Below are 11,932 nucleotides of genomic sequence, written 5' to 3' on the forward strand. Positions count from 1 at the left end.
TCCATAGTGATACTGCCTCGGAAACCCAAGGAGGGGTTGCTATGAGTTGGGGCCAACTCAACAGCACACAACAATAACAACAGGGGTTGGTTCAATCATTTCCAAGTGCAGACAAATTTACATAATATTAATGGGCAAGCAGGAGTTGAATGTATGTTGGATGTTCAATAAATCAAATGTTCGAAACCCAGGGACTGACCGTACTGGATTGTTATTCTAAGACAGTAGCTCCCAAACTAACTGGAAATCTTTAAAAATTTCCTGAGAAGCTTTGAAAAAATATGCCTATCTGGGCCTCATTCTTAAGGTTGGCTTCTGTAAGTGTGGCCAAGGCCTGGAAATATGCATTATTAACACATACCATGGGCCACATGCAGCCTGATGTGGGAACCCTGGTCTAAGGAGCCCCACTGTAGTCTGGCCCTGGGGCTGACCTTCCTCTACCTGCAGCTCGCAGGATTCCCTGTGTCGGAGATACCCACCAAGCCACAATATGGCATGTGGCAGTGCCACAAGCTCTTGCTGGGTAGCGATGTTGAGTGTCTGTGGACACTGCCTTAGCTTGGGTGAATTCTTGATTCAAGCATTTCTTCTGGAAATGTGATCTGGGACACAGAAGCCAAGGCAGTAACCATGGAAGGTGAGGAAGCTGTGTGGACTTAGAGAACCAAGATGGCCCTTTGGGGAGGGCCAAAATGAGGCTCTGTCTTGGAAGAAGGGCAGCCGGAATGCTCCTTAGAAGCAAGGATAGTGAGACTTTGTCTCACATACTTTGGGTATGTTATCAGGATGGCCTAGTCCCTGGAGAAGGACATCATGATTGGTAGAGGATCCGTGAAAAAGAGGAAGACCTCCAAGGAGATGGGCTGACACAGTAGCAGCAACAATGGGCTCAAACATAGCAATGGTTGTGAGTAGGGCACAGAACTGGTCAGTGTTTTGTTCTGTACATAGGATGGTCACTAGAAGTCAGAACTGACTCAACAGCACTTAACAGCTACGTGATAGGGCTGGACGGAAGCACATAAACAAGCAGAGATGCTGGTCCGTAGGGACAAAGGAATGAACTAGACAAGGAGCTAAGAGTCCATATGTCCTCAGAAACACATGGAAAGACTCACATGCATGAACTGAGGTGTATAAGGTACAGACGTGCTAGTACACACGTGTGTTCACGGGGACCACAGGCTACTGTCTGGGTTGGTGGAGGGGACTCAGCCAGTGCCATGAGACTTTATCCTTTTAGCAGGTGTCAGGAGTTTGGGTTTCCCAGAAGCAGTCTGTGAGGCTTGGGTGCAGGTAGCTATTTGGGAGGTGATTCCACGAAGCACAAGTAAAAAAATGGGGAAGTGAGGCAGGGTAGGGAGAAGAACCAATGAAAAGTGCCATTAATGAGCCACTTACTGCTGTGGGCAATTGGGCTAGGTCCTGAACCCTCTGGGAAACCCTATGAAACTAGCCTCAGATCATTCTACCAGAAGATGGCACCTGGGGCATTTACTCCTCAAGTTACCAGCTTATGCAAAACCACAGCTGCAGGTGAACTCAAGTGGGCCAAGGGGATGGAGGAGGAACATCTGCTACAAGGCATTCCTACAGGCTTCCAAGTAATGGACAGTGCTATTCTCTGGTAGCATAGTGCCTAAAGCACTTGACTGCTAACCAGGAGGGTGGCGGTTCAAACCCACCAGCCACTCCTCGGAAGGAAGGTTGGGCAATCTACTTCCGTAGTGATACCGCCTCAGAAACCCAAGGAGGGGTCGCTCACACAAGGTATCGTCCCAGGCCCAGCCCAGAGATGAGTAGACAATGTCCCACAAAGAAAGTCAGTGGGACTGCGACAGGAAACCCAACCTTATCTTCTACATCTCTGCCCCAGAACTTACCTGAAGGTTAAGCGCAATGCTGACCACAAGGTGCCCAAAAATCGCCAACAGGGCGCCAATCAAGTTTTCCTATAATGAAATTTCATAACAGCAGGCATGAGTTTTGCCTAACCGAAGGGGTCGCAGGACATATTTGAGACTCAACTATTTACTCTCCCAAAACAAAACCAGAAAAGCAGTATCCATCTCAAAGCCACCCACATACCTTCTATTGGAATTTTATATCCAAGGTTAATCTGGCTGCCTTGCTGGTTTATAAAACATGCCTCAAGATGGAAACTTCCAGAAGCACTATCCTTTCACTGCCTGGCCACAGTGACCTGATGAGATTAACCCGTTCCACTATTCTACTTAAGGTGTTGACTTGTCACCATCTTGTGCAAAAAAAGCAACATTCAGTAATCGGAATTTACAAGAGGCAGTGATACCATTAGCTATCTTATCCACAGATTCTTCATGTTCCCAGAAGCATCTCCATGAGACTTCTTCAACTGGCTAAGTTGCTCACTGTCATTGTTGTTAGGTGCCGTTGAGTCATCTCTGACTGATCGCAACCCTGTGTACAACAGAACGAAACACTGCCTGGTCCTGCTCCAGCCTCACAATCCTTGCTGTGCTTGAGCCCATCATCACAGCCGCCTTGTTGATCCATCTTGTTGAGGGTCTTCCCCTTCTTTGCAGACCCTCTACTTTACCAAACATGATATCCTTCTCTGGTCCTTTCTGACAACATGACCAAAGTAAGTGACAGGCAGTCGGGCCATTCTCACTTCCTAGGAGCATTCTGACTACACTTCTTTCAGGACAGATTTGTTTGTTCTTCTGGCAGTCTATGGTATTCTCAGTATTCTTCACCAACACAATTTAAAGGCATCAACTCTTCTTTGGTCTAAGTTGCTTAGGACCTTTTAAATTATTTAATTGATAAACAACTTAATGTACATCACCTTAAGAATTCCTCAGCATGGTATTTTTTCAATTTATAAAATAATTACAAACACATATTTATTGTGGAATAATCAGGGAATGTAGATAAGTAAATAGGAATCCTGGTGGCACAATGGTTAAAGCGCTTGGCTGCCAACCAAAAGGTCAGCAGTTCAAACCCAGCACCTGCTCCATGGGAGAAAGATGTGGCAGTCTGCTTCCATAAAGATTTATAGCCTTGGAAACTCTATGGGGGCAGTTCCACTCTAGTCTACCATGAATTGGAATTGACTTGACAGCAATGTATGGGGGTATATATAGAAATAAAAAGAATAACAACAATAACAGCAAAGAAAAAAAACACCTCTAATTTTATAACCTAAAAATAATTACTGCAAACATTTTGGTTCTTGTCTAATAAAATTTTTTCTTTTCATAAATTTAGATATTAATGGAAACATTCACTTATTTTATAAAAATGAGATAACAATCTGGTTTACAACCTGTTCTTTTACTTAAAATATCGTGCATGAATTTCTCTGTCAAGCGTGAATTAGATTATTTCATCCTTTTTAATAAATGTAAAATAATCCACCTTATAGATGTGTCATAGTTTACATAATTGGTCCTCTATTATTATATATTTAGGCTGTTTCCTTTTTTAACAATGCTGTGATGATTCATCTTTGTGCATTGGTGTAGATTATTCATTGGGATAAATGTTTAGAATTGGGATTGTTGGGTAAAAGCATATTTGGCTTAGTATTTAAACCATGGAAATGAGATTTGGGAACTTCCAAACTCAGGCCTTATAGGGTCTGTTTTTGCTCAGGGGGGAACCCAGTCACATGTAAAAAAATCCATCTTGATTTTAACAGCTTGCAAGTGGCCATCTAGATGCAATGATGGGTCCCTCCTCATCCAGAGTGAAGAAAAATTAAGAAACCCAAAGATGCATGGAAACAATTAGTCCAAGGGACTGGTACACCATGTGATCCTCAGCCTATATGACTGTGAGACCAGAAGAACTAGATGTTGCCCGGCTCCCACTGTCAACTACTCGGAGGGGGATCTATGTAGGAGATCCTAGATAGAGAGGGAGAACATTGTGGAACAAAACTCAAAATCATCAAAAAAAGAAAAAAAGGGACCAGGTTTGCTGGTCTGATAGAGCCTGGTGAACCCCTGAGACTATGGCCCCTAGCTGCCCCTCAGGTCTGGAATTGAACCCACTCCTGTGGCTTCCAGCCAAACAAAAGACAGGCATATGAGCTGAACATTTACATTAGGTAGATACACTGCTTGAAGAGATCAATCATGGGAGAATAGAAGGGCTGTGTTTGCACAGGGAGACAGTTCAGGGAGGAGGAATGCAGGGGAGGGAAGGACACAGGGAAGAGGTAACTGGAGAGGAAGTGGGGAAGAGAGCTGTTGGATTATGGGAGATTGCAGTCAATGTCATGAGACAAAGTGTAAGTGGACTGCTGTAGGGAAAATGAATTTGCTCTGTAAACTTTCACATGAATCACAATAAAAATTAAAAAAAAAAAAGTATTCATTGTGCCCTAAAAGAAAAAGAAAGAAAGAAAGAAATCTAGCTTATCCCACGAGGAGAGAGAGGGAGGCCACGTGGAGGAGAACCATATAGACATATGAGCAGGACTACCCATACCCACCAACCACGAGCTGAGTAAGTCATCCCAGCTAAGGTAACAGACAGGAGTGAGGTTATGTTGGACTTCTGAGCCCCAGACCTGACTGAATACCTCTATAACATCACAGGGAACAGAGATGAGCCATCCTCACTAAGCCCTGCCCAAATTCTTGACTCACAGAATCAGGAGCAGTAACTTGACTGCTAACCAGAAGGCTGGCAGTTCAAACCCACCAGCCACTCCTCGGAAGGAAGATGGGGCAATCTACTTCCATAGTGATACTGCCTCGGAAACTCAAGGAGGGGTCGCTATGAGTCGAGTCCGACTCAATGGCATGTAACAACAACACAACAAGGTTTCTGATGGTTTGTTATGCAGCAACAGCTAACTAACTGTTACACCACATTAGTGGACCAAGTTTACTTAATGATCCATCAAATTTTGGCCTGAACTCAAGATTTGACTCTTTTCCAGACCTTTATGGATGGCTTTGACCTTCTGCCTGAGTTTGAATCACTTTATTGATTGCTTCCTTTCCTCCCTTTTGTGCCTCAGTTAAGACATTTTAACATCTGGCTGTAAAAGCTCTTTAAGGTCACTCCATGAACTCAGCATATACTTATTTAATTCTTCATTACTTTTTGTAAATAAGATAAAATTTATATAACATTAAATTCATCACTTTAACCTTTTCCAAACAAACAACTCAGTGGTTTTAGTATATTCACAATGTTGTGCAACCATCAAAACTATCTAATTCCAGAACACTTCCATAATCCCCAAAAGAAATCCTATACCTATTAGCAGTCACTCCCAATTCTTCTCTTTCCTCATCCTCTGGCAACCACTAATCTACTTTCCATTTCCATAGATTTGCCTATTTTAGACATTTCATATAAATGGAATCACATAATATGTGGACTTTTGTGTTTGGCTCGTTTCATTTTGCATGTTTTCAAAGTTCATCTATGTTGTACCATGTATCAGCACTTCATTTGTATGGCCAAATAATATTCCATTTTAGATATACCATATTTTGTTTATCCATTCATCAGTTGGTGGACATTTGGGCTGTTTTTTCTTTTTTGGTTACATAAATAATGATGCTATGAATATTCTCATGTAAGTTTTTGTGCTAACATGATTTCAATTCTCTTGAGTATGACTGCTAACGGTTCAAATCCACCCACCACTCCTCAGAAGGAAGGTTGGGCAATCTACTTCCATAGTGATACTGCCTCGGAAACCCAGGGAAGGGCTGCTAGGAATCGGATCTGACGCAACAGCAGTGCATTGCGTTGTTGAGTTGTATACTACTTGGAGTGAAATTGTTAAGTCACATGGTATCTATGGCCAATTTTTTGAGGAACTTACAAATTCTTTTCCATAGCAGCTGTACCAATCTACATTCGTACTAGTAGCAAAGGTTATAATTTCTCAATAGCCTTGCCAACACATTATTCTTATTTTTAAATTTTGTGTTGTTGCGTTTTTTTAAAAAAAAATTTTTAGAAACTCTAGTGGATATGAAAGAAGGCTTGGTGGTACAATGGTTAAATGCTTGGCTGTTAATTACAAAGCGGGCCTAGAAATCTTCATGGGGCAGTTCTAGTCTCATGGGATTGTTCACACGGGGTTGCTATGAGTCTAAACCAGCTTGAGGCATTTAACAAAAACCACAGCAATGGATGTGAAAGAGTCCCTGCGTGGTGCAAACAGTTAAGGTCTGACTACCAGCTAAAAGGTTGGTGGTTCCAACCTACCCACTGGTGCCTTGGAAGACAGGTCTGGATTCTGCTTCTAAAATGTCACAGCCTTAAAAGTCCTATGGAGCACAGTTCTCCTCTGAATACATGGGGTCACCATGAGTTGGGACTAGACGGATGGCAACTAAAAAACAGCAATGTATTAAGTGGTATTTTATCATGGTTTTGATTTGCATTTCCCTAGTGATGTTCCCTAGGACCTCTGGTAGCATAGTGCCAAAGGCACTTGACTGCTAATCAGAAGGCTGGCAGTTCAAACCCACCAGCCACTCCTTGGAAGGAAGGTTGGGCAGTCTACTTCCGTAGTGATACCGCCTCGGAAACCCAAGGAGCGGGGTCGCTATGAATTGGGTCCGACTAGACGGCACATGATAACAACAACAAAGTGATGTGTTCTAATGATGGGGACATATTTTCATGTACTTATTGGCCATTTATGTATCATTTTCTGAGAGATGTTAATTCAAATTCTTTGCCTGTTTTTTTTTTTTTTTTTTTTTAAGGGGGGGGTCACTTCTTCTAAGCAAAATCAACAACCAGGAGCATTGCTCAAAGTTCTGCACACTGGGAGGATTTCCCTTCCCCACTGTCTCTCAGGGATCCCCCAGAAAGGGGCTGAAGTGCTACAGCAACCACTTTCAGGGCCTGCATGTCAAACAGAACCATCTGTAAATGAAACCTGAGTTTTCTCTTCCTTAGTCAACTGATCGTAGGGAACTCCTCATTAGGCCATAGGTATAGGTTAAGAGAGAGAAGGTAATATAGCAGATATAGGGATCACGGGCACTTGGGCCACTTCCCCACGTAACTTACTTGTGCCTTCAGGGCCTGCTTGAGCCTGATCTTGTCTATACCATTTCCATTAATAATGGAGTACTGCTGTGCATACCAAACTCTATGGCTTTGTGGGTCATCAATACCCAGTTCATCATGGGTAGCTCAGGTCATAAGGTAACTTGGTGGCCCATGATTAAGCATTCAGTTTCTATTGAGGCCTAGTAGCAACTCAAAAGCTGTTTCTCAAAATAAGAGTAGTTATCTGCAGAGGATGGCAGGGCTTTGCTCCAAAATCCTAAGAGTCTGTGCTAGATTCACCAATGTTGTTGTTGTTAGGTGCAGTCAAGTTGGATCTGATTCACAGTGACCCCTATGTACAACAGAATGAAACACTGCCTGGTCCTGCACTATCCTTACAATCATTATTATGCTTGAGCCCATTGTTGCCACTGTGTCAGTCCATCTCACTGAAGGTCTTTGTTTTCACTGACCTACTTTACCAAGCATGATATCCTTCTTCATGGACTAGTCCCTTCTGACAACATGACCAAAGTATGAGAGACGAAGTCTTGCCATTCTCACTTCTAAGGAGCATTCCGGTTGTACTTCCTCTAAGACAGATTTGTTCATTCTTCAGGCAGTCCACAGTATATTTGGTATTCTCCACCAATACCTTGATTCAAACACATCAATTCTTCTGTGGTCTTCCTTATCCATTGTCCAGATTTCACATGCATAGGAGGCAACTGAAAACACCATGGCTTGGGTCAAGTGAACCTGTCTTGGAAATGACATCTTTGCTTTTTAACGCTTTAAAGAGGTCTTTGCAGTGTATTTGCCCAATGCAAATATGTTTGATCAGCTATAGGGTCTGCCAAAGGCTACAAACATCATCTCTATCTGCCACTGACATTTCAAGCACCACTGAACCTACCTGATCATATGGCCTTCCTGGCAGAAAAGCTTGCATGACAACCTGAACCTGTTGCAGAGAACTTGTTCTGGGCTTCACTCAAAACTAGCAGCTTTTTTTGGATCATTTAGTAAATGGGCCAGAGTAGCCCCCCCCAAATGAGGAATATGTTGTTTCCAAAGTCCAAAGTGGTCTACTGCAAGTTGTATCTCCTCTTTAGTTGTCAAAGGGGCCAGATGCAACATTTTATCCTTTACTTTAGAAGGGTTATCTCAACATGTCTCTATCACAGGAACCCTAGAAATTTCATTGAGGTGGAAGGCGCTTTAATTTTTTTCAAAGCTCATGAATTTTTTTGGGGGGGGGGGTTATATCCCACCCTCTGGCACACAATAAATCTAGTGTAACTGCTACTCATTACCCAGTAGGACCAATCAGCATGATGCCATCAATGTAATGGATCAATGTGCTGTCTTATGGAAGAAAAAAATGGTGATCAAAGTCTCTGCAGTATAAATTATGACTAAGAGCTGAAGAGTTGACATACCCTTAAGGGTAGGATAGTGAAGGTGTATTGCTCTCAAGCCTTAAGATCTAATAAAATATACTCTGTTGGGTTTTGAATGTGCTTGGTTCCCGTGACCCCTTGTTTCTCTCCAATCTCTCCCATTTGAAATGGAAATGCCTCCCTTGCACCTGTCACACCATTGTAGTTTGGAAACAGATAACCTGTATTCTAAGTTTCACAGGTCCATGGAAAGTAGTAGTGGCCCAGGATAGAACATACTCAGTCATAATTTAGATGATTCAGAAGATGAGACTTTAGGCTTACAGTTTATGCTAGAATAGGACAAAACTTTGGGAATGATGTAATAGAATGAATGTGTTTCACATGTGGGAAGGGCATGAATGTTGGGGGCCAAAGGGTGGAATGTTGTGGACTGAGTTGTGTTCCCCCAAAATATGTTGGAATACTAACTGTAACCCCATTTGGGAGTAGGGGGTTCTTTGTTATGCTAATGAGGTCATGATTGTTGCCTGTTTCTTAAACCTAACCACTTTTGAGATATAAGAAAGCAGATTAGACACAGAGACATGAATAGAAACAAGGGGATGACAGATACTATCTGATGACATGGAGGAAATCCAAGGAAGGCAGGCTACTAGAAAATGAAATAGACAAAAACCTCTCCCTATAGTGCCCTCCTGAACTTTAAGAAAATAAATTTCTGTTTGTTAAAGCCACCCACTTGTGGTATTTCTGTTACAACAACACTAGGAAACTTAGACAACTTTCTATCTCACTCCTATAGTGGTGTAGTGGGAGCTCTAGTGGTGTAGCGCCTAAGGCATTTGACTGCTAACCAGAAGGCTGGCAGTTCAAACCCACTGGCCCCTCCTCAGAAGGAAGACTGGGTAATCTGCTTCCATAGAGATACCACCTCAGAAACCTAAGGAGGGGTCGCTATGAGTCAGAATTGACTCTACAATAGTAAGTTTATAGACGCCCTGGTCAATTATCCAATGTAACAGGTCTATGTGAGTCAGACTACATATTATTGCTTTGACTCTGCTTTCCATCATAGTAACCATGCCCACATTGTCTTTGGCAATTAAGTGCTGTCATTGGGCCCCTACCACTCTGAGATCTAATCAGTGCCACTGCATCTAGGTTTCCCCATTTAGGCAGCTGTTTTCACTGTAATATGTAAGCCACAGAAAAGAGCAATCATAGTGTTCTTCAAGGATGCTGGGGCTCCTCTCACAAATACATTCCTCACATTTGTGGTGAAAGGTGTGTCCTCTGGACACTCCAGGGTGGGTGGGACTGACATAAATCTACTCTAACATTCCAATCTCCCTAAGCCTCTGGATACATTCTTTTACAGCGTACTAAAGCAGCTTCCCACCACTCATCTGTCAGTTTGTCATACAGTGATGGACTTGTGTGTTGCTGTGAGGCTACAGCTATGCCACTGGTATTTAGAATACCAGCAGGCTCACCCATGGTGGACAGGTTTCAGTAGAGCTTCCAGACTAAGACAGACTGGAAAGAAGGACAGGACCATCCACTTCTGAAAAAACTGGCCATTGAAAACTTTATGAATATCAGTGATACACTGTCTGATGGCTATCATTCGAACAGAACTAGGGGATACTGGATAGTTTAAAATCAGGAAGAGAGTATATTAGGGTTGGATCCTTTCACCATACTTATTTGATCTGTATGCTGAGCAAATAATCTGAGAAGATGGACTATATGAAGAAGAACACAGCATCAGGATGGGAGGAAGACTAATTAACAACCGGTGATATGCAGATGACACAATCTTGCTTACTGAAAGTGAAGATAACTTGAAGCATTTACTGATGAAGATCAAAAACTACAGTCTGCAGTATGAATTACATCTCAGCATAAAGAAAACAAAAATCCTCACAACTGGACCAATAAGCAACATCATGATAAATGGAGAAAAGATGGAAATTACCAAAGATTTCATTTTACTTGGATCCACAATCAACACCCATGGGGGCACCAGTCAAGAACTCAGACATCAATAGCACTGGGAAAATCTGATGCAAGGGACCTCTTTAAAGTGTTAAAGAGCAAAGATGTCACTTTGAAGACTAAGGTGTACCTAATCCAAGCCATGGTAGCCTCATGTGCATGTGGAAGCTAGACAATGAATAAGGAAGACTGAAGAAGAATTGATGTCTTTGAATTGTGTGTTGGCAAAGAATACTGAAAATACCATGGACTGGCAGAAGAATGAACAAATCTGTCCTGGAAGAAGTGCAGCTAGAATGCATCTTAGAAGGACGAATGGCCAGATTTCATCTCACCTACTTTGGACACATTGTCAGAAGAGACTAGTCCCTGGAAAAAGGTATCATGCTTGGTAAAGTGGAAGGTAAGTGAAGAAGGGAAAGACCCTCAGCAAGATGGATTGACACAGTGCCTGCCACAATGGGCTCAAACATAACAAAGATTGTGAGGATGGTGCAGGACTGGGCAGTGTTTCATTCTGTTGTACATGGGGTCACAATGCATCGGAATCGACTCAATGACACCTAACAACAACAACAAAAGCAGTGTTGTACACCTTGTAACATGGATGAACTTGGAGGACTTTATGCTGAGTGAAATAATTACAGAAGGACAAATATTGTATTAGCCCAACTAGTGGAAGCATCTAAACAAAAACAGTGAGTACAGAGATGGTTGGAGCAGTGGACTGTCAGCTACTCTGACAGGACCGACAGCCTGAATATTTCCACATGGTGTTGGGACATGAAAACTGACCTAAAGATCAGCCCTGATCACCAAGGGCTGCAGGGATGACTGTGATGGTGGCCTGTGACTAGGAAGGGAAACAGCAAAGAGGGAGAAAACCTGAACTTTGGACTTTCAGCTGTCTGGAGGGTGCAGCCATTTTGATTGTTTACATGCAGCGGCCATTTTGGATATTTAAAGTGACTGAAGTCTCAGCCATTTTGAAGGTTTACAAAAGGAGCCACTTAGGATATTTAAAGTAACCGAGAGCTCAGCCATTTTGAATGTTTACAAGCGATGGCCATTTTGAATATTTAAAGTGACCAAAGGTGCAGCCATTTTGAATGTTTACAATCAGTGGCCAGTTTGGATTTTAAACTGATAGCATTCTCATTCGGACCCCAGGGGCCTGAGAATAGGCTCTGTTTGCCAAGGACAGCAGGGACATACAGGAAGCAGACAACAGGAAAGGAGACAGGTGGTGAGTGTATAAGTGCTGCCAAATAGCGAATAGAGGAGCACAGCACAGTACCCTGCTTACATAGATAAGATACAAAGAAAATGAAAATCATGGGCAAGTCACTCCAACATACAATCACCAATTAAATATAAACACAAAAATGTCACAATGCCTCAGAGACAACAGAGCAGCACAGTCCACACAAAGAAGCAAGACAAAGCAGGAGAAACAAGGGACCAGAATATAGACCCAAAACACATCCCTGAGGAAGATA

At 42.5% G+C, this 11,932-nt stretch overlaps 1 protein-coding gene across 1 annotated transcript in view; it reads right to left on the reverse strand.

Moving 5' to 3' along the window:
* The window catches only part of NIPAL3 (NIPA like domain containing 3), an 88,988-nt gene that overhangs the window by 53,023 nt on the left and 24,033 nt on the right, over positions 1-11,932 (reverse strand). Inside the window, exon 2 of the mRNA XM_007935731.1 lies at positions 1,887-1,955. Within this exon, the coding sequence (XP_007933922.1) occupies positions 1,887-1,955 (69 nt within the window). The remainder of the gene's footprint in view (positions 1-1,886; positions 1,956-11,932) is intronic.

Source organism: Orycteropus afer, unplaced genomic scaffold, assembly GCF_000298275.1.
Source record: "Orycteropus afer afer isolate SDZICR_OR568_19922 unplaced genomic scaffold, OryAfe1.0 scaffold00031, whole genome shotgun sequence".
Lineage (NCBI taxonomy): Eukaryota > Metazoa > Chordata > Mammalia > Tubulidentata > Orycteropodidae > Orycteropus > Orycteropus afer.